At 44.9% G+C, this 24,286-nt stretch overlaps 1 protein-coding gene across 2 annotated transcripts in view; it reads right to left on the bottom strand.

Moving 5' to 3' along the window:
- Window positions 1-10,787: 10,787 nt before the first annotated feature.
- SDF4 (stromal cell derived factor 4) overlaps window positions 10,788-24,286 on the bottom strand; it is a 77,777-nt gene continuing 64,278 nt past the window's right edge. For both annotated transcript variants that reach the window (XM_073585485.1, XM_073585486.1), the window contains exons 6-7: window positions 19,692-19,867; window positions 10,788-16,491 (exon numbers count right to left, since the gene is read on the bottom strand). In XM_073585485.1, coding sequence (XP_073441586.1) covers window positions 16,315-16,491; window positions 19,692-19,867 — 353 coding nt within the window. In that variant the 3' untranslated portion in view covers window positions 10,788-16,314. The remainder of the gene's footprint in view (window positions 16,492-19,691; window positions 19,868-24,286) is intronic.

Below are 24,286 nucleotides of genomic sequence, written 5' to 3'. Positions count from 1 at the left end.
CCCCTATATATCCATCCCAGCCTTTTGTGCTGCTCCCCCCCATATATCCATCCTGGTGCCATGTGCTGCTCCCCCCATATATCCATCCTGGTCTGCCATATATATGCCTCCTGGTCCCTTGTCCTGCCCCAACCACCCATAAATCTATCATGGCCACCCATATACAGTGGGGAAAAAAGCATTTAGTCAGCCACCAACTGTGCAAGTTCTCCCACTTAAAAAGATGAGAGAGTCCTGTAATTGACATAATAGATAGACCACAACTATGAGAGTCAAAATGAGAAAAAAACAAATTCAGAAAATCACCTTGTCTGATTTGGCAAGATTTATTTTGCAAATTATGGTGGAAAATAAGTATTTGTTCACGTAAAAACATACAAGATTTCTGGCTCTCACAGACCTGTAACTTCTTCTTTAAGAGGCTCCTCTGTCCTCCCCTCATTACCTGTAGTAATGGCATCTGTTTGAACTTGTTATCAGTATAAAAGACACCTGTCCACAACCTCAAACAGTCACACTCCAAACTCCACTATGGTGAAGACCAAAGAGCTGTCGAAGGACACCAGAAACAAAATTGTAGCCCTGCACCATGATAAGAAGACTGAATCTGCAATAGACAAGCAGCTTGGTGTCATGAAATCAACTGTGGGAGCAATAATAAGAAAATAGAAGATATACAAGACCACTGATAATCTCCCTCGATCTGGGGCATGATCTTAAGAACAGTGAGAAAAAATCCCAGAACCACACATGGAGACCTAGTGAATGACCTGCAAAGAGCTGTGACCACCGTAACAAAGGCTACCATCAGTAACACACTACACCGCCAGGGACTCAGACTCTGCAGTGCCAGAAGTGTCCCCCTGCTTAAGCCAGTACATGTCCAGGCTCGTCTAAAGTTTGCTAAAGAGCATTTGGATTATTCAGAAGAGTATTGGGAGAATGTTATATGGTGTGATGAAACCAAAGTAAAACTGTTTGGTAGAAACAAAACTCGTCGTGTTTGGAGGAGACAGAATGATGAGTTGCATCCAAAGAACACCATACCTACTGTGAAGCATGGGGGTGACAACATCGTGCTTTGGGGCTGTTTCTCTGCAAAGGGACCAGGATGACTGATCCGTGTACAAGAAAGAATGAATGGGGCCATGTATCGTGAGATTTTAAGCGCAAACCTCCATCAATCAGCAAGGGCATTGAAGATGAAACGTGGATGGGTCTTTCAGCATGATAATGATGCCAAGTACACCACCAGGGCAACAAAGGACTTGCTTCGCAGGAAGAATATGAAGGTCCTGGAGTAGCCTAACCAGTCTTCAGATCTCAACCACATAGAAAACATTTGGAGGGACTTGAAAGTCCGTGTTGCCCAGCGACAGGCCCAAAACATCACTGCTCTAGAGGAGATCTGCATGGAAAAATGGGCCAACATACCACGAACAGTGTGTGCCAACCTTGTGAAGACTTACAGAAAACGTTTGACCTCTGTTATTGCCAACAAAGGGTATATAACAAAATATTGAAATGAACTTTTGTTAATGACCAAATACTTATTTTCCACCATAATTTGCAAAATAAATCTTGCCCAATCAGACAAGGTGATTTTCTGGATTTGTTTTCTCATTTTGACTCTCATAGTTGTGGTCTACGTATGATGTCAATTACAGGACTCTCTCATCTTTTTAAGTGGAAGAACTTGCACAATTGGTGGCTGACTAAATACTTTTTACCCCCACTGTATCTGCACCCTGGACCCCCATACATCCATCATGGCCCCTTGTCCTGTCGCCCCATATATCCATCCTGGCACCTTGTCCTGCTGCCCCCATGTGTCTCCATCCAGGCCCCCCCATGTGTCTCCAGCCTGGCCCCATGCACACGCACTCCCGGCGCCGGGTGGCGTCTTCCTCCTCTGTAGGTCCGGCGCGCACATAGTAAAATGGCCGCCGAATATTAGCATCCTGAATAGGACCTGTGCACAATATATACCGTATGGGAATAAACATGCTAGAAATAGGAGGAAACCACTATGGCTAAATAGAGCTGTAAGGGGCGCAATAAGAGAAAAAAATAAAGCATTTAGAGAATTAAAGCAAGTAGGTAGTGATGAGGCATTAAATAAATACAGAAAATTAAAGCAAATCAAGACAGCAAAGATTGAGACAGGGAGACTCATTGCCAGAGAAAGTAAAAATAATCCCAAAATATTCTTTAACTACATAAATAGTAAGAAACTAAAACATGATAGTGCTGGTCCCCTTAAAAATAGTCTGGGTGAAATGGTGGATGAGGATGAGGAAAAAGCCAACATGCTAAATGACTATTTCAACAGTATTTACACAAGAAAATCCCATGACAGATAACATGATCAGGGATAAAAATTCTCCATTAAATGTCACCTGCTTAACCCAGCAGGAAGTACGGCGGCGTCTAAAAATCACTAAAATTGACAAATCCCCGGGCCCAGATGGTATACACCCCCGAGTACTGCAGGAATTAAGCACAGTCATAGATAGACCATTATTTTTAATCTTTAAAGATTCCATAATAACAGGGTCTGTACCACAGGACTGGCGTATAGCAAATGTGGTGCCAATATTCAAAAAGGGGACAAAAACTGAACTTGGAAATAATAGGCCAGTAAGTTTAACCTCAACTGTGGGTAAAATCCTGGAGGGTTTTCTAAGAGATACTATACTGGAGTATCTGGAGAAGAATAACCTCATGACCCAATATTAACATGGGTTTACAAGGCACCGTTCCTGTCAAACTAATCTGATAAGCTTTTATGAAGAGGTAAGTTCAGGACTGGACCAAGGGAATGCAGTGCACATGGTGTACATGGACTTTTCAAAAGCTTTTGATACGGTGCCACACAAAAGGTTGATACATAAAATGAGAACATTGGGGATAGGGGAAAATATGTGTAGGTGGGTTAAGAGCTGGCTCAGGGATAGGAAACAAAGGGTGGTTATTAATGGAACACACTCGGACTGGGTCACGGTTAGCAGTGGGGTACCACAGGGGTCAGTTTTGGGCCCGCTTCTTTTTAACATATTTATTAATGACCTTGTAGTGGGCATAGAGAGTAGAATTTCAATATTTGCAGATGACACTAAACTCTGCAGGGTAATCAATACAGAGGAGGACAATTTTATATTACAGGAGGATTTACGTAAACTAGAAGCTTGGGCTGATAAATGGCAAATGAGCTTTAATGGAGATAAATGTAAGGTCATGCACTTGGGTAGAACGAACAAGATGTATAATTATGTGCTTAATTGTAAAACACTGGGCAAAACTCACTGAAAAAGACCTGGGTGTATGGGTGGACGACAAACTCACATTTAGTGGCCAGTGTCAGGCAGCTGCTGCAAAGGCAAATAAAATAATGGGATGCAGTAAAAGAGGCATAGATGCTCATGAGGAGAACATAATTTTACCTCTATATAAGTCACTAGTGCGACCACACTTAGAATACTGTGTACAGTTCTGGTCTCCGGTGTATAAGAAAGACATAGCTGAACTGGAGCGGGTGCAGAGAAGAGCGACCAAGGTTATTAGGGATCTAGGGGGTCTGCAATACCAAGACAGGTTATTACACTTGGGGTTATTTCGATTGGAGAATCGAAGGCTTAGGGGTGATCTTATTACAATGTATAAATATATGCGGGGACAATACAAAGACCTTTCTAATGATCTTTTTTACTCTTAAGGTACTGTCACACTTAGCGATGTACCAGCGATCCGTACCAGCGATATGACGCGGTCAGGATCGCTGGTACATCGCTAAGTAGTCGCTAGTGAGCTGCCACACAGGCAGATCTCACTAGCGACATCACTGGGGACGGGGATCGCTACTTACCTGTCAGACGAGGCGATCCTGCGTCTTCCCGCCTGGGAACGGTCCTGGACGTTCTCGCGCGATCAGCGATAACCAGCGGGGGAGCGGGTCGTAGGTATCAGACACAGCGATGTCGCTAGCAATATCGCTATAACGTCACAAGTTATAGCGATATTGCTAGCGATATCGCTTAGTGTGACATGCCCTTTAGACCTGTGACGGGGACAAGGGGGCATCCTATACGTCTGGAGGAAAGAAGGTTTAGGCTGTGTGCCCACGATGCGATTTTTAAGCGTTTTTGCCACGATTTTCGGCGCGAAAATGTTTAAAAATCGTGTACAGAATGCCCCCCCATGCATTCCTATGGCATTCCGCACATGCTGTGCTAATGCTGCGCTTTTTTCCGCGGTGGAATCGCATCGCGGAAAAAATCGCAGCATGCTCATTCTTTTGTGCGGAATCGCAAAGAATTGCCGCGATTCCGCACCCATAGGAATGCATGAGAATCGCTTACTTCCCGCATGTGGCTATCCACCATGCGCAAAGTTAAGCCTCATGTGCGGTTGGTACCCACGGTGTGGAGGAGAGGAGACTGTCCTCCAGGCCCTGGGTACCATACCCCTGTAAAAAAAAGAAAAACTAAAAAATCGGGGTATATTTACCTTCCGACGTCCCGCGCTGCATTCCCGGCCTAAGCGTTCCCAGTAATGCCTTGCGGCAAGGTCCTGTGATGACGTGGTCTCGTGAGATCGCTATAGTAACGCGAGACCAACGTCATCACAGGTCTCGCATGGCATCGCTGGGAACGCTGTGGCCCGGGATGGCAGCGCAGGACGTCGGAAGGTAAATATACCCCGATTTTTTATTTTTTTATTATTATTTTTTACATTCTTTCTTTTCCTATTGATGCTGCATAGGCGGCCTCAATAGTAAAAAGCTGCTCACACTTGTCAAACACTATGTTTGACGAGTGTAACCAACCTGTCAATCACTTTCCAAGCGATGCTTCAAATCGCTTGGAAAGTGCTTGAGAAAATCGCGGCAAAATCGCGAACAGAATCGCGGTAAAATCAGGCGATTTCTGGGAAGGAGTCCGGTTTTCACTGTGCGTTTTAAAACGCTACGTGGGCCCATAGCCTTAAGCATAATCACAGACGCGGATTCTTTACTGTAAGAGCAGTGAGACTATGGAACTCTCTGGCATATGATGTTGTAATGAGTGATTCCCTACTAAAATTTAAGAAGGGACTGGATGCCTTTCTTGAAAAGTATAATATTACAGGGTATAATCACTAGTTTCCTTAATATTGCGTTGATCCAGGGAGCTAGTCTGATTGCCGTATGTGGAGTAGGGAAGGAATTTTTTTTCCCCAATGTGCAGCTTACTGTTTGCCACATGGGTTTTTTTGCCTTCCTCTGGATCAACATGTTAGGGCAAGTTAGGACAGGATATGGGTTGAACTAGATGGACTTAAAGTTTCCCTTCAACATTAATAAACTATGTTACTATGAAATAGCAGAGGCCGACAGTGAACGTGTGCGTCCTTCGCATGTGGCGCGTGACACGGACGTCATACGCTGGTGACAACGGGCGCACACTTGCCATTATAGATCGGGACGTGCAACACGGTGGTTCAGGTAGTGACCACTGTGTGAGCGCGCCCCTGCACATACGCGACCTGTACTTTTAAAGGGCCCGCGCCCCTTAAAACCGCAGCCTTTTTTTTCCTTCTCCTCCTCTCCGTCCCTCAGCTAAGGGCCCACCAGGGATTTCCCCGCCAAGCCAGACCGACCGCCCCTGGATATGTCACAGACATTTGGGGATCAATGCCCTTCATATTCTACAGTTTAGAACTGGGTTGCCAAATTTAAAACGGGCCACTTCAGCAAAACTGGCGGAGCTGGGCTTCCAGCTGGTTGACCACCCACCTTATTCACCAGACTATCATCTGTTTCCAAACCTGAAGAGACACCTCAAGGGGACCAAATTTCACACCATTTCTGATGCCACGGCTGTTACGGATGCCTGGTTTGAGGCACAACCAAAATCCTTCTTTTTGCAAGGCTTACAGAGCTTGGAGTACGGATGTAAGAAATGTGTTGACATCAGTGGAGAGTACGTGGAATAAATGTAAAGTTTCAACTTTGGAACAGAGGGACACAGGATAAAAAAGAAAACCGGTTTCAGAATCAGTGAAGCTGCAGCAACTGCAGAAATTTAGATTAAAATAAAATCCTGTTTTAATACCGAGCTTTAACAATGCTGAGAAGCAGACTATGGTAGGGGTGGGCATGCGGCGTAGACGCTCATAGAGACTTCATGTAAACAACGGCGCGCTAGTGGAAAATGTGCACGAGAAGCAGGTAGCTTCCGCTGCCAAGAATCGACCACAAAGGTAACCACAAGGAGAAAAACATCTGACGGGGCACATATGTGGGGTCTGTGATTGCAATCAGCTTCATTCATGCTGAGTCTGTATTACGTAACATTACATCTCCTTCCATGTAACAATGGAACAAATTAAAGGTTGGAGAGCAAAAACAAAATATTCAGTGTAACCATGGCCAATTCAGAAGAGAACTTCTACGATTGTCACATACTTGGCCAGCATGGGTTACCTCCTTCAAGATGTACATTCACCATAAGTGGATGACGTACTAGAACTTAAAGGGAATATATTGCCAAGTTTTTACCTAATCTAAGAGCAGCCTGATGTAGGGGCAGAGACTCCAATTCCAGGGATGTGTCACTTACTGGGCTGCTTGCTGTAGTTTTGATTTAAAAAAAATCACAGTTTTATCAGCAGTGGATTGTCACTAGAGGACTATACAAAGTATAAGACATTAATACATGCACTTTGCAGAATATAACTATAGCTAAGAAGCTTGGAAAAAAAAATTGTTTAAGTGCTTGTTTAAAGGGAATGAGCTCTAAAGGTAGGAGTTGGAAGAAGTGTCTACTAAGTGGAGAAAGGAGAATATTTTGCTGATATATATATTACAAAGGTTATGATACAATTAAGTCAGGAAATAAAAGTAGCTATTTAAGGGAAACCTGTGTAAAAAAAAAAAAAAAACACTATTAACCTGCTGCTACGGGGTTAATCTGCAGGTTAATAGCGTTCAGATGCTGCCGATAGCCCGGCTGGAGGGAGGAAATAAACTTTATTCCTCCCAGCAGCCTCTGGCTTTCAGTCATAGAGAGGACAGCATGGCTTCAGAGATGTAAAATATCTCAGAGATATATGCACTTTCCTCCACTTCTTCCAACCCCTACCTTTATTATTTATTATTAAGTAAAACTGCTAAAAAGCAGTGCAATTTCACTGAGGAATCAGATAGCAGCTCCCTATTAAAGTCAATGGAAGGGGAGACAAACAGGAAGAGTGAAAGAGAGGCACAGACACACTTAAGGGGGTTTTACACTAAGCGATATCGCTAGCAATATCGCTAAAACGTCACTGGTTTTGTGACGTTATAGCGATATTGCTAGCGATATCGCTAAGTGTGATACTTACCAGCGACCGGCTCCCCCGCTGTCCATCGCTGATCGCGCGAGAATGTCCGGCTCCATTTCTCGTCGGGCGCTTCCTGCTGTGACGTCCAGCGACGCGTGGAGGCGAGCGGGAGGACGCAGGATCGCTGTGTGTGAATGGTAAGTATCATTCTCTGCGTCGCTGCTGCATCGCTGTGAGGTCTTTCTGTATGAAAGCTCACTAGTGTGTCTGTGCCTCTCTTTCACTCTTCCTGTTTGTCTCCCCTTCCATTGACTTTAATAGGGAGCTGCTATCTGATTCTTCAGTGAAATTGCACTGCTTTTTAGCAGTTTTACTTAATAAATAATAAAGGTAGGGGTTGGAAGAAGACAAGTGATGAGTAAACACAGAGATAAGGTGATATCTGAGCATGCTCTGGCACTAAACAAGCGCAGCAGGTCTTCCACGTGGCTGATTTTAAACAGAGACCATCAATCCCGGATGTCAGTGTGTGCTGTGTATGGGAGACATCATAGCAGCCATTCTCCACCCACCATCCCAGAGACAACTGAAAATTAAAGATTACGCCTGCACAGGGAGAAAACTGCCGAAAATGCAGGATATACAGTACAGACCAAACGTTTAGGCACTAGCTTCTCATTCAAAGAGTTTTCTTTATTATTCACTCTGAAGGCATCAAAACTATGAATTTACACATGTGGAATTATATAATTAACACAAAAGTGTGAAACAACTGAAAATATGTCTTATATTCTAGGTTCTTCAAAGTAGCCACCTTTTGCTTTGATTACTGCTTTGCACACTCTTGGCATTCTCTTGATGAGCTTCAAGAGGTAGTGCCCGGAAATGGTTTTCACTTCACAGGTGTGCCCTGTCAGGTTTAATAAGTGGGATTTCTTGCCTTATAAATGGGGTTGGGACCATCAGTTGTGTTGTGCAGAAGTCTGGTGGATGCACAGGTGATAGTCCTACTGAATAGACTGTTAGAATTTGTATTATGGCAAGAAAAAAGCATCTAAGTAAAGAAAAACGAGTGGCCATCATTACTTTAAGAAATGAAGGTGAGTCAGTCCGAAAATTTGGGAAAATAATGAAAGTGTCCCCAAGTGCAGTGGCAAAAACCATCAAGCGTTACAAAGAAACTGGCTTACGTGAGGACCGCCCAAGGAAAGGAAGACCAAGAGTCACCTCTGCTGCGGAGGATAAGTTCATCCGAGTCACCAGCCTCAGAAATCGCAGGTTAACAGCAGCTCAGATTAGAGACCAGGTCAATGCCACACAGAGTTCTAGCAGCAGACACATCCCTACAACAACTGTTAAGAGGAGACTTTGTGCAGCAGGCCTTCATGGTAAAATAGCTGCTAAGGACAGGCAACAAGCAGAAGAGACTTGTTTGGGCTAGAGAACACAAGGAATGGACATTAGACCAGTGGATATCTGTGCTTTGGTCTGATGAGTCCAAATTTGAGATCTTTGGTTCCAACCACCGTGTCTTTGTGCGACGCAGAAAAGGTGAACGGATGGACTCTACATGCCTGGTTCCCACCGTGAAGCATGGAGGAGGTGGTGTGATGGTGTGGGGGTGCTTTGCTGGTGACACTGTTGGGGATTTATTCAAAATTGAAGGCATACTGAACCAGCCTGGCTACCACAGCATCTTGCAGCGGCATGCTATTCCATCCGGTTTGTGTTTAGTTGGACCATCATTTATTTTTCAACAGGACAATGACCCCAAACACACCTGTAAGGGCTATTTGACCAAGAAGGAGAGTGATGGGGTGCTACGCCAGATGACCTGGCCTCCACAGTCACCAGACCTGAACCCAATCGAGATGGTTTGGGATGAGCTGGACCGCAGAGTGAAGGCAAAAGGGCCAACAAGTGCTAAGCATCTCTGGGAACTCCTTCAAGACTGTTGGAAGACCATTTCCAGTGACTACCTCTTGAAGCTCATCAAGAGAATGCCAAGAGTGTGCAAAGCCGTAATCAAAGCAAAAGGTGGCTACTTTGAAGAACCTAGAATATAAGACATATTTTCAGTTGTTTCACACTTTGTTAATTATATGATTCCACATATGTTAATTCATAGTTTTGATGCCTTCAGAGTGAATCTACAATGTTCAGTAATGAAAATAAAGAAAACTCTTTGAATGAGAAGGTGTGTCCAAACTTTTGGTCTGTACTGTAAGTCATCTAATTAACAAAAATAGCATTCGCCTTGTACACACAGGAAAGCTTATTCTGAACAGTCTTCTGATCGGACAGGTGTACTTTGAACAAAATTCTGTATTGAGCTTTCAGCCATGTTCCCTCTTGCAAAGCGCCTATATTTCCCCCCACAAAGGGTATGTTCACACGTTGCAGATTTGCTTCGGCTCCGCAGTGGATTTTGACCAACCATTGTAATTCAATAGGAAAAAAAAAAAAAAGCTGCGCACATGCTGCAGAAAATTCCGCACGGAATCCGCAGCGGTTTATTTTCCACAGCATGTCAATTCTATTTGTCGATCTGCATGCGTTCTTACACCTGTTCCGCAAAGCTGAAAGCGCATGCCAATCTGCAAAGAATCTGCACAAAATCCGCAAAAAAAGCGCAGATTTACACCTCTGCTTTCTGCCAAGAGATGCAGATTCCGTGCAGAAAATTCTGCAGGCAAATCTGTAACGTGTGCACATGGCCTAAGTGTTTCTGCAGTTGTCTGAAGAGAAACAGGTTCACTATGCAAATCAAACTCTGATCAGAGTGTGATCTGATTCTTTCAGATGAGTAGAAGATGGGAAAAAATTCTGTCATTCCAGATGTCATCCGAGTGCAGTCCGATGGTTTCCACACACACATTTGACTTGAATGGCCGAGTACGACCTCAAGACCAGATCAAACTCAGGCATGCAGCAATTGTTTTCCTCCGGACAGGCTCTGTTGATGGAAAAAAAAATTGGACACGTACAAGGCACCATAGTAATTGGTCTTTTTTTAATTGCACTTGGGCTGAAAATATGGTCATGTACATGAGCACTTAAGGAGCAGAAACCTTGACTCCTTTGTATACAGTCTCCACCTCCTTGACTACAAAAAGCCCTTTAGTAGTGATGAGCGAATGTTTGGATAAGGTGTTATCTGAGCATGCTCAGGTGCTGAGTGTTTTTGGCGTGCTTGAATACTATGCTCTAGTCCCCGCAGCTGATTGCGTTGCGGCTGTTGAACAGCTGAGAGACATAAGGGATTGCCTGTTTTGTTGTTAGGCAATCCCCGCATGTGTTGCAGCTGTCAAATAGCCATGAGAAATGCAGCTTCGGGGACTAGAGCACATTTTTCGACCACGCCGAAGACACAGCACCCGAGCATGCTCAGATAACACCTTACCGTGCAGCCTTACTACAGCCTTGTGGCCGGATAACTAACTCCTCCGGTGTCCCATGCAAACACTACTGAAAACACAGATACATTCATGACACACAGATTCCTTTATTTCTTCAGAAGCAGAATATAACAGATGACTTTGGTGCACAAATGTTATCTATAGAAAATAGATTCGATATTAACCAATGTATAAAAATAAATTACACGCATCTAAGTGACGATCGCCATCACGTCTACATTTCCCTCCAATAATCCAACCAACCCCACTGGGTCTAATGATCTGCCTACAAATGTAGCAGAGCTGAGCCCATTAATTTGCCAAAAAGTTGTTTGCTCCTGGCATTGTGGCTACTGCATTAATTTGTATTTTACATAGGACTGCAGATAAACGTACAGCGTTAGACCAGGTTCAGGCAGCACATGGGCGTACATGCACAAATCCAATCAACTCTGCTACATCTGCCCAAACACATATTGCATCAAATGATAAAAGACAAAAACTACTGTACAATGATATGAGATAATTCACATAAAACACAACACAAAGGACTTTTTTTTTTTAAAATACTAAAAACTCGCCATCTATGATCAAACTTATCTGTCGACATGGATATAATACAAGCATAAAAAAAAAATTGATGAATTTAAAGTGAAATCACAAAGGTTCTGAAGGCGAATTCTCGAGTATTGTTTAATATTGGCATTGATGGCTTTTCCTTCTCAACATAGGGCCACTTACGTGCTGCAAGATAAAACCTCTACATGATATCCCCTCATCAGCAACTTGCTTAGTCACACGACCCGGAGGACCTGTAACTGCCACAGAAATGTCTGAAAAGCTGATAATTATTTTTTAAAGAAGTGTAGTGTATGGAAAAAAGAATTAAATTAATCAAAACCAAAAAAAAAAAAAAATTCTATATACACCTCAGCATCCCACAAGGCTACAGTAACCATATTGAGGAGGGAAGGAAAGCAGCAACATGCAAATATCATCAAAGGGTCAGACAGGTCCTGAAGAGCCAGCTCAATGGGAAGAATAAAATCCGTGCTATCAATACATATGCCCTGCCAGTTATCAGATTCCCTGCTGGCATTGTGTGCTGGCCAAAAGAAGAGATGGAAGCTGCAGATGTGAAGACACGAAAGCTCCACACAATGCATTGAGGTCTACACCCTAAAGCCCCCGTTATACACAGCGAGATCGCTGCTGAGTCACAAGTTTTGTGATGCAACAGCGATCTCACCAGCGAGATCGCTGTGTGACACTTATCAGCGACCGGCCCCCCTGCCGGGTATCGCTGATCGTGCTCAAATGGCCTGGACATTTTTTGATCATTGGTCTCCTGCTGGCCAGCACGCATCGCTGCATGTGGCAGGCGGGAGACCAGCGAGCAGCGAGCTGTACGCTGGTTTCTAATGTAAACTGCGGGTAACTAAGGGCGCGCGTCACTTAGTTACCCGCTGTGTACCTTAGTTACCAGCGGCTGGTGCAGGAAGCTGTTAACCAAGGTAAACAGCGGGTCTCTAAGCGCCGTGCGGCACTGAAGTATAGGGAAAAAATGCATGCATGCGCAAAAACGCAGCGCAAAAAAAGCAAGTGTGAAAGTAGCCTAAGCAATGTGCGCACTTGTTACCCACGTGTCGCTGTCCTGATTGCTGCTGAGATCTGCCTGTTTGGCAGCTCACCAGCGATCATGTAGTGGCACACCAGCGATCCTGACAAGGTCATATCGTTGTCATGATCGCTGGTGCGTCGCTGTGTGTGATGGGGCCCTAACTCAAGCACCCAAAGATTGTATACCAACAGAAAGGAGGGTGGTCGAGGCTTGATAAGCATGCAAGTCACCATCATGGATGAAACAAGGAGTATCCAGGAATACATCAGAAAAATGGCACCAAAAGATGAGATGCTGAGAGAAGGCCTAAGGCAGCAACAACAGATCTGGAAGGAAGAACAGGACCATGAAGTGCCATGGCAAGACAAGCCGCTGCATGGGATGTACCATGGACAGATAGTGGAGGTGGCTGACATAGAGAAATACTACCAATGGCTGGAGAAAGCTGGACTCCGAAACAGCACAGAGGCGCTAATCATAGTGGCACAAGAGCAAGCACTAAGTACCAGATCCATAGAAGCAGGAATCTACCACATAAGACAAGACCCAAGGTGCAGACTATGCAAAGAAACCTCAGAAACAGTCCAACACATAGTGGCAGGATGCAAAATGCAAGCAGGAACAGTGTATACCGGACGCCACAACCAAGTAGCCGGAATTGTATACAGGAACATCTGTACATGGGCTAAGCCCCCCTAAGTCCAGGGGGGAGACCCCAGAGAAAGTGGTGGAGAATGAAAGGCCTAAAATCCTGTGGGAATTCAAGATCCAGACAGATGAGCAGGTGTTGGCTAAGGCCTTTTTCACACTTCAGTTTTTAGTCTTCAGTTGAAATCCGCCAAAGAATAAAAAAAACGGATCCGTTTCCGTTTTGCAACAAACGGATGTCACCGAAAAAAGGGGCGGATCCTTTTTTCTAAAATCGGCAGATTTTGACTGACGCCAAAAAACTGAAGTGTGAAACAGGCCTTACCAACCAGACATTGTGATAGTACAAGGATCAGAAGACAGCAATGATAGATATGGCAGTGCCAAGTGACAGAAACATCAGAAAGAAGGAATATGAGAAGCAGGAGAAATACCAGGGCCTCAAAGGAGAACTGGAGAAGATGTGGAAGGTGAAGGCAACAGTGATTCCAGAGGTGATTGGAGCAGTGACCCCTAAGTAGGGAAAATAGCTACAACAGATCCCAGGAGCCAAATCTGTCCAGAAACACACAATGCTGGGAACAACCAAGATCCTGCGCAGAACTCTGAAACTTCCATTCCGTGAGAATGAGGAAGGACAAAAAAAAATGACCACCCCCATTGGGGGTGAGAAGGAAATGTAAATATATTAGTAATTACTGCCAAAACTAATTACAAAAATATCTTACCCCATTTTTTAAGTCTTTCAACTCCCAATTCAGTCGTGGCCAGACGATAGGTGTCCATCTCCCAAGCAAACCAAGCAGTGTGAGGATATGACTGTTAGGCCAGTATGGATGCTTGGGATATATTACCTAATGCCTCGCCTGGTACGTCTAAAAGGGTGATATGCTCCATTATACCCCACCAACCACCTCTACCTGAAGAATCCGGCCTCATTTATAAGGCCATCAGTTCACAGACAATTTCACTAAGTACATAACAGTTGGTGCTCATAAACTTCTGTGGAGAACTGTAACAATCGTTTCAGGACAACGTGTTACAGAATGTCTGTCTTCCTTTATCTCCTCCATCAAAATTTAAAGGAAATCTGTCAGAAGGTTTTTGCTATTTAATCTGATATTGGGGCACAGACCCCGATTTCCACGGATGTGTAATTTACCAGGCTGTGTGTTGTAGTTTCATTACAATCAGTGTTTTATCAATAGGAGATTATCACTGAAGGACTAGGATTACTGTGCCAGGCAGTCCAGCTACCCTGTGTAACCCCACCCCCTCAGCTTGCTGACAATACACAGTGTACACAGGAAGCTGCCAATCAGTGGTGTGGGCGGGGTTACACAGCTCCACATTCAGAGCTCTGCAGTAGAGAAAACATTCTATCAAAACTGCTCCAAACAGCCCAGTAAGGGACACATTGTTGGAATAAGGCTCTCCACCCCTACATCATGCTGCTTTCAGATTACATAGCAATAACAGTTACTGAAAACGCTTTTAAGTGAGAGAACAAAAGTAAAAATAAGACACTAATTCAAATGAACACCCACAAAGGACGGCTTCAAAAAACATGGATACTGATTAGATACGTTGAACACTGTCGACAGATAAGCCTTAGAGAGAATATACAAGGATGGAAACCATGTACAATACAAGAAAGTTTACATATAGTCTCTCACTCTTTTGGGTTTACAACTCCTGTGCAGACTTGTGTTTCCATGGCTGCAGACTACAAACTTTGTAGTCAGACAAAAAAAAAAAGTGATATTGTAATATGTCTGCTACAAACATTCAGCATGTTGTCAAGAAGTAGGGGACAGATTATAGTCTGCACCCATGAAAACTGAAAACACATGTGAACATGTAGCTGCATAAACAAAATCAATTTTCAAACACTTTGCAAAGGTGGACAAACTTTTTATGTCAAAAAATCGACCTACTAGAGGATTAGATTAAATATGAAAAGCTATAATAGATTAAAAGAAAGCTGCCTTATATCTTTTGTTAAATACTGAGCTCATAGTACATTTGAGAAAATTAAAGGGAATGTGTCAGCAGGTTATTGCAATGTAATTTGAGAGCAGCATGATGTAGGGGCAAAGACCCCGATTACAGTGATGTATCGCTTACCGGGCTGCTTGCTGTAGTTTTGATAGAATCATTGGTTTCTTTACTGTAGATGTAGCAGTGCTTAGAACGCAGAGTTCTGTATAACCCCGCCCACAACACAGATTGGCAGCTTCTTGTGCACACTGTCAGCAAGCTGCCAATTAATGGGGAAGGTGGAGTTACACATTAGTTGTACTGGTCTCCACGTGAGACTTAGTACAGCAGCGATAATCTCCTGCTGGTAAATTATTGATTGTATTGAAACTATAAACACAAAGCTTAACAAGTGATACATTGCTGGAATCAGGGCCTCAGGCCCTACATCATACTGCTATACTGCTACTACAGAGCCATAGGTATTCGGTGTGTTGCCATAAGGTGCAGTATTACAGGATCATTATTCTTATACAGCATCCTGATGGCGCATGCAACAATTAATTTATATCCCAAAGTTGTAGCTGTAGTTATAAAGAGGTACAGCACAGCCCCAAAGTCTATGAATGTCCCATTACGACTCAGTACAGCTGGGGTATATGGTGCTGTGATAGGATCATGCTATATTTATGGAAATAGCTGCTACTTCTCTACGGATGAGAAGATGGCTTATAACTTAGTGGTGCGGTCACGTGTGCTGGGAAGGGAAATTAAAAAAAAAAAAAAATTAAAATAAAGTATAATTTAATTTTAGTTACATATACAGCATTTAATTGTGCATTCAGAATGAAATATTTTGCATTTTTTTTTCCTTAGTTACCATTGATGAAGCATAGACATGGAAGAACAGATGGATGAAAACAAGTAGAGACAGAATGTATATAAATAGGTGAATTTTCATAGAAACAAAAGTTCTATAATATAATACACTTTACACGGACGGATCACCATTTACCATGACCGAGCTCCTTTTTATTTTTGCGTCACTGAACATTATTGACATCGTCGAAGAGCGCCCCCCGCAGGTGATTTAAGGAGTATGAACAGGATGAATGACATCACCTAAGCAAAGAAAAGCTGTAACTTATGTGCAAATTCTGCTGCGAAGGTCGCAAATGGTGGTGGAGGGGGTGGGAAAAGGCGACGGCCCCCCACTCAATACTGCACACTAAGAATACACAGGGAGAGTAGCAGCAAAACTGGTGCGAGTCCTCCCATTGAACTACAAGAAGAGGCCTTCATCCACACAAAACTTCTCCAGCTAAGGGGTCAGGAAGAATCATCTGGGTGACCCGGGAGGAAACTTTAAAACTCCTCGTGAACGTTGCGGGCGTAGTCCATCAGTTTGCTGCCAGTGAAGTATTCGCTGTATTTCAGGATTTCTTCTAGGCCTAAATAATGATCTTGGTTTTCGTCCGCCACAGCGATCATCTGTTTGGCCTCGTTTAGAGCGTTGTACTCATTCATGGGGTCCATGTATTCCTGCAAAAGAAAAATCCACAGAAGTCACATTAAGTAGAACTCCTAGCAAATAGAGGAGATGGAGTGTCCCTTTAAACCACTTTTCTAATATGGCATCCTTTCAGGTATTATGCGACTGTTCTAGATCCGGCTGTTGTAACCGGCTGCAACTGTGAAGTCACAACCTTCTTCAATGAGCAGCAAATTAATGGGCGCCCAAGTGGTTAAAGGGGTTGTCCGGGCTTTTCACATAATATCAGTACATATCTGGGCAGCAGAATTATGATAATAAATAATTTACTTTCTGTCACTAGTTTGCACGGTTTTCTAGATATTCTGAACATAACGTCCGGGGGGGGGGGGGGGGTGTTATGGCATTGAAATGAGAACTAGTCGTAACCTCCTACTTTATTCCAAACATGCCCGCTATAGCAAAAACCCCACCCTCCATAGCTACAGGCCCTCCCCGTCCACATGAAGAAGCCCTCCTCACACAGTAACAAATCCTCCCCCTCTAGCAGCCTCACTGCAGAGAGCAGACTCCCCAGCTGCTCCTCCCCCAGACACACGCTGAAAAGTGATCTATGGAAAGTGATACTAGTGAGGAGGGAAAATCGTCCTGTATTCTGGGCCACTCCATGATTACAATACATAACTCATCAGTAATTCCTTCCCTCACCGTCCCAGGCTGTCCCAGGCTGCTGGCAGCAGTGAGAACAGACTGTGTGATGGCCAGTGATTGGGGTCTGCAGCTTCTAATCTGCACAGGGGATGGCAGTCACTGATGTAATCTGTTGTGTGACAAAGCCTCTGCTGTGTGAATGAGACAGCTCTGTGTCACTGATGTCTTCACACAGCAGCTGATTTGGTGCAATGTATGTGTGAGCACTGTGTCTCTAATGACACAAATACTGATGGGAGCAGCCTGTCCCAGAAAACAGGACGATTTTCCCTCCTCACTAGTTTCACTTTCCATAGATCACTGTTCAGCGTGTGTCTGGGGGAGGAGCAGCTGCTCTCTGCACTGAGGCTGCTAGAGGGGGAAGATTTGTTACTGTGTGATGAGGGCTTCTTCATGTGGACGGGGAGGGCCTGAAGCTATGGAGGGTGGGGTTGTTGCTATAGAGGGCATGTTTGGAGTAGAGTAGGTGGTTACGACCAGTTCTCATTTCAATGCCATAACACCCCCCCCTTGGACGTTCTGTTCAGAATATCTAGAAAACCGTGCAAACTAGTGACAGAAAGTAAATATATAGGGGATCTACTGCTTTTACAAATTGGACTTATTACGTGGAATAAAGCCAAAATGGCACCAGTTACCGTAGGAATTTATAGTGGGGGAAATATATATATCTCAATCAGAAAGTTCTTTCATTGTCTTTTTATAAATATACATATAATCATATGCATATATACACACTAGTTAGGGGTATCTGGCTTTCAGGAGAAATTTAAGGATCATCCTAAAATGCACTGTATCCTTATAAAGTGAACTTAATGTGAAAACTTTATACTTCTGAATGCACATCTCCAACTGTTCAATGTTTCAGGACTTTCTGCACAACTTGCTGCACTCCGACAAGCAGCGTAATGGCAAAATTCACAGCAGGCGTTTGATCCATGGATCGGCCAATACATTTTGGGGGTTCAGCTGAGGCACTGTGTAGAGGCTCATAACTCTGTACCCCAGAACCTCAATGACCTGAGGGACGCCCTTCAAGAAGAGTGTGACGCCATGCCTCAGCAGACAATAACTCCACTTATGGGGAGCAGGAGACGCTGTTGTCAGCTGTAATTGATGCTCAGGGCCACAGGACAAGTTATTGAGAAGTTAACATTTTTTGTTCGGGTATACCCACCACTGATGGTGACTTTTGTCTCAATATACTGTGTGAGATGAGGAAATCACAATTCCATGCTTCTAGTATGAGATTCAATGGCTAGCACACGATAGGTACGGGGGTATGGTGCTAGTGAAGGAGGCTCATGAGTCCCACATAAATGTCTATTTCCATGCTTCTACTTAAATGTCCGACTCATGAAAAAATATCACGAAAATATACATTTACAGTATATATACACAAGTTTTTTCCTAGCGAATTATTTTATAGATTCTATATTTATATATAGAATATATATAAAAATACTCTGAACAAGAATTAATCCACCAAAAAATAAATAGGAAGCATTTGCCTTACTGAACCAAAACAGCTGAAAGCCACAAAAAAGTGATTTTTCAAGACAAGACCATTAAGGTTTTCAGTTTCCAGTAAAAGCCCTGCCACTGTCCCTCTAGGAAACGAAACTACATAACAGCAGAAAGTGCCAGATAAAGGTACCAGAGTCTCGAGAGTTAACGATTTAGGGGTTCTCCAAGATTTTAGAAAAATGCAAATTTAACATAACTACACAACATGGTGACAAGTCATGATATCATAATCCGACATATCAATCATTGGGATCAGTGGTATAAGCGGAAAATATACGGTAGGTGCAGTGTTTTGCAGGGACGGTGCAGGATTTGTACCTGTTGGGGCCACAGATCTTTCCCCGTTAGGCCAGCTGTGTGTACAGGGTACAATCAGGACACAGCCAGATCCCAAGTTTCAGTCCTGAAGTTGGTGGAGCACACGGGAAGGCTCTCCGTTACAATGCACCATAACCCCAGCTAATGTATCAGTGCTCCGATTTCAGTGCAGCATGACTATACTATGTAATCTTGGTCCGAATCAGCCCTGATCTCTGGGACTAAAAAAAAAAAAAAATGGCCCCTATTCACGTAAAGGGGAGATAAACTGCAAAATCAGCGTGTGCGAGGATACACAGATCTGCAGTCACATACAGAATCTGCAGGCTTGTACCCCAGGGGCAGGACAACCCCTTTAATCCTGTGATCCCACAGCTGAATTTCAAGATCTGTGAGTGATAAAAATGACTTGCACCAGTGAATGCAGAACTCTGAATAGTGAACAAACGTCTCAGTTACTTGCACTACATGATCCAGTGACTCCATTATAGTTAAATTAAAAAAATACTACATAGTTGAAGCGGCCGTCCTGTCCTGTCTAGCTCTGATGTGACTGTAAAAAAGCAATACCACAAGCAACCTGTGGACAAGAATGGTGCTGTTTTTCTATTCCCGTATGACTGACAAACTCTTATGGCTCACATTGGAGGCAGATGGTTTGTTTTATAGAACATGCTGCCATTTTGTAACTTACCTCCAGCTCTTCCATGGTGACAATGCCATCGTGATTGGCATCGATCACTTCTTCAAACTCTTTCTTTCGGTCACGGACCCATTCGTCATCAATATCCTGTGCCTGCTTGTTCTCTACGGTGCCCATGGGGAGAGAGATAAACTCCGACAAAGTCAGCATCTTGTCACCATCTTGGTCTGTGTAGAAGACAGAACAGATTAAAATATAAAAACTTGGCTTGATAAAAGTCTGTACGTTCTGGTGAATGATCAGACCACGTCTTAAAGGGATTCTACAGGAAGAGAAAATAGGGATTTTTGTGTACTCACCGTAAAATCCTTTTCTCCGAGCCAATCATTGGGGGACACAGACAGTGGGTGTTATGCTGCTTGCTACTAGGAGACACTAAGTAAACACAGAAAAAAATTAACTCCTCCCCTGCAGTATACACCCTCTCGGTGGCTGGGAATTACCCAATAATCATAACTCTGTCAAAACCTAAAAATGCTACAGTGAGCTAATAGGCCAAACAGGGTGGGTGATGTGTCCCCCAATGATTGGCTCGGAGAAAAGGATTTTACAGCGAGTACACAAAAATCCCTATTTCTCCTTCGCCTCATTGGGGGACCTGGGTGGGGAGCATACAATTGCTAATACCCAATGTACCACTGGCTTAACACTGTGGTACTGCCGATTGCAGGATGCGTCTGCCAAGAGCTGCGGATGTTTTGTAAAGGTATGCAGGCTGGACCAAGTCGCAGCCTTGCAGACAGGCCTGAGAATGAATTTGGTAATGTTTTGTAAATGTATGCAGGCTGGACTAAGTCGGAGCGTTGAAGGCCTGTTCTGCCGACGCCTGGTGCCGAATGGCCCAAGAGGCGCCCACTGAGGGGATAGAATGCGCCTGAATCCTTGCTGGGACAGGTGTGTCCCGGACACGGTAGGATTCCTGAATAGCCAAGCAAATCCACCTGGCTAACGTGGTTTTTGAAGCGGCTAGATCCTTCCTATGCCCCTGTGGAAGTACGAACAGGGCATCTGACTTGTGGAAGGGATCCGTCCACGAGATGTACCGTCTCAGAGCCCTGACCACATCGAGGGTGTGGAAGGCCCTCTCAATGCAATGGACTGGAGCCAGACAGAAGGAAGGCCAAACAATTTATTCATTGAGATGAAAAGAAGATCTGACTTTGGGCAGGAAAGACGGGGACGTCCTGAGAGCTGCCTCGTCCTGATGAAAATTCAGGAACGAAGGACGGCAGGACAGGGCTGCCAATTCAGAATCTTGTGTAACTGACGTAATTACCGCTAGAAAGACCACCTTCCAAGAGAGAATAGCTAGTGGTACATCCTGCAGTGGTTCGAAAAGAGCCTCCTGTAAGGCTCCGAGAACCAAGTTAAAGTCCCATGATTCCAATGGCCCTTAAAATATAGAGGCGCCACCTGGGAGACTCTCTGAATGAATGTCTTCATCTGAAGTCCGGTGGCAATTTTGCATTGAAATAGCACTGACAAGGCTGAAATTTGGCCCTTGAGCGAGCTAAGCGCGAGACCTGACGTTAATACGGATTGTAGGAATTCCAATACGGAAAAAATAGAAAACACCAGTGGGGATCGACCATGATCCTTGCACCACGAGAAGAAGGTTCTCCAGGTGCGGTGGTAAGTGCGCATGGACACGGGCTTCCTAACATTAATCATGGTGGAGATCACATTGGAAGAAAAAAAAAAAAAAAAAAACAGCCTGTGCTAAAAACCAGATTCAAAGGCCACGCCGTCAAAGACAGGGCCCCGGTGTTCTGGTGGTAAGTCGGGCCCTGTGAGAGTTGATCCATGCGATCTGGAAGTCGCCAGGGAACGCCAGCGACCAGTTGTACTAGTTCTGCATACCATGGCCGGCGCGACCAATCTGGTGTGACTAGGATCACTAGTATTCCCTTTGCACCAATTTCCTTGATGACCCTCGGGAGCCGGAACCGGTGCCACGGCAGAACTAGGGTGTCCGCTCGGATGGCGCATGGATCGTGCGATCGGGTAATGAATCGAAGAATCCTGTTGCTTAGTCTTTAGGCCATATGATCCACATCCGGAGTCCGCCAGCGATGGCAGATCTGCTGAAAAAAAACTTCCGGATGGAGAGACCACTCTCCTGAGGCAAGGCCTTGGCGACTGAGAAAAAAACCACCGCCCAATTGTCCACACCCGGGGTGTGGATTGCTGAGATGGGCGAATAGTTGGTCTCGGCCCGATTGAGGATGTGACTCACTTCGTGCATGTCCATCCTGCTCTGAATACCCCCCTGACGGTTGATATACGCCACTGTGGCGTTGTCGGATTGGATCCTGATGAGGTGACCTGCGAGGAGATGGTGGAAACTCAGAGCTAATTTGATCGCTCGAATGTCCAAGATGTTGATGGGGAGACGTGACTCTCGAATTAACCAACGATCCTGTGCCGTGTGGTGATGAAGAAAAAAACGCACACCAGCCTAGGAGACTGGCGTCGATGGTCACCAGCGACCATCGTACTGGGAGAAAGAACTTCCCTTAACTCATAGAGGATTTCAGTGTCCCCCGCTTGGGGGCTCGTCTGACCCGTAGGGACAGAAGGAACCGGCGGTCCAGGGAGAACGGGTTCTTGTCCCAAGTTAACAGCAACGCATGTTGTAAAGGGCGGAAATGGAACTGTGCGAATGAGACCGCTCCCATCGCTGCCACCATGTTTCCGAGAACTATCATGCTGAAAACGTATAGAGTGACAAACCGGTCGGGAAAGAGTCCGCAAGAGTCACAGGCCTTTTCTGGAGTGAGAGTGACCAACCCGCGGGAAGAGTCCAAGATCAATTCCAGAAAGGAAATCTGCTGGACCAGTGTTGGGGAAGACTTTTAGAAGTTTATCTTCCGACCCAGGCAAGAAAGTATATTTACTGTGATATCCACGGATTCCTCGCCGGCTGGAAGGGACGGACCCTTGATCAGCAGGTCGTCCAGATACGGCAGTACCACCACTCCCCGAGCGTGGAGAATGGCCATGACAACCGCCATGGCCTTGGTATAGACCCTGGGGGCGGTGGCGAGACCGAAGGGATAGGCAACGAACTAGAAGTGTTCTTCTCGAATTGCAAAATGCAGGAACTGCTGGATGATAGGGACTCTCCCTTTTGCATGGAGGCGACACCGATCGGAAGAATTCCATTCGGAATCGCAGTACTTTGACAAACTGATTTAACAACATGAGGTCCAGTATGGACCGCATCGTTCCTTCCTTCTTTGGAACCACAAAGAAAGGTTTGAATAAAAAAAACACTGAACCATTCGTCTTGAGGGACCGGAAGGATGACTCCGTCCCTTTGCGGCGCATGAACGGGCCCGAAGGAAGGCTGTGACTGAATGAAAGCAGATGGCCGCCTACTTTGTCGGTGTCTGCCAGATACCACAACAAGTCATTGAGTAGAGGATCTATGGGATCTGCTTCCTTAGATCCAGATGCTGTCGGTCTGGGTTTCCAAGATCGGTTAGGTCTGAGAGACATGGGAACTTCTGTCTCCAAGCGGGGACAGACTTGATCCGGAAGAGAAGGTTGTGGAGGACCAGCTGGAGCTGTTGCAAAAAAGGTCGAAAAACGAGTCGGCTGTTGATTCCGAAAACGGCTGGGCAGCCTCTTGTTGGGGAAGAAACCTACTCTTCTCCCCGAAAGTGTCAGAAATGAGCTGGTCTAATTTCTTGTCCAAACAGGCGACCAGTTTGATACGGCAGAGAAGTCTCTGGAGGTGGAAACTGCTCGCCAGTCACGTAGCCATAGGGCTCTTCTGAGGAGACTGCATTAGCGGTTGCCTTAGCAGCACAATTAGCAGCATCTAAAGAGGAGTCTACTGCAAAATCCCCTGCGTGAATTATCTGTTTGGCGACACTGGTTGTCTCCGGAGGAGGATTGCTACGTTGGAAGGAAGTAATTAAAACTTCTGCCCAAGTGGCCATTGCCTTAGCTGCTCAAGTCGCCGCGAAAGATGGGAAAAAAGCCGCTCCTGAAGCTCCAAAAACTGAACTGGCGAGGTAGCCAATTTGACAATCGGATGGGTTTCTGACTTAAGAGCCCTCAGAAACGGATCGAAGTGTATTAGGAGCAAGGCACAATACAGGAGGATCCACCAAGGGGGACTGTAACCAATCCTTCATTAGATCTGAAGTAAAGGGGTATTTAGCCTCGATAGGCTTTTGCCCTGTGAACCGCTTATGTGGTCGGTTCCTACGTTTCTAGACAATGTCCTTCAACTCCGGATGGCTGGCAAATACCCTGCGTACACGTTTAGTCTTCTTAAAGGAGATAACGTGTTCCGGAGCGGGAATATTCTCCTTGTCCAACGTCAAAAACTTGTTGACTGACTGTCAGAGAATCAAGCGATTCATGGACATTTGGGGAATTCTGAGGGACTGACATGTCAGACCCGAATTCAGAGACATGTTCTTTGCGAACATTAGGAGAGCGAGAGACAGAACTCGCCGATGCTGAATCCCGAGCGTGACTAGGGGACGCGTCATAGGTTCACTTTCTAGAGACCTGAGGATCCCTTGAACGAGCACGGCCCCTGCTGGAGGACGGTTCTCGGCCGTCGCCAA

This window comes from Dendrobates tinctorius, unplaced genomic scaffold (assembly GCF_039654945.1).
Source record: "Dendrobates tinctorius isolate UK_male_01 unplaced genomic scaffold, ASM3965494v1 ptg000086l, whole genome shotgun sequence".
NCBI lineage: Eukaryota > Metazoa > Chordata > Amphibia > Anura > Dendrobatidae > Dendrobates > Dendrobates tinctorius.
This window is presented reverse-complemented; position numbering and strand designations above follow the sequence as displayed.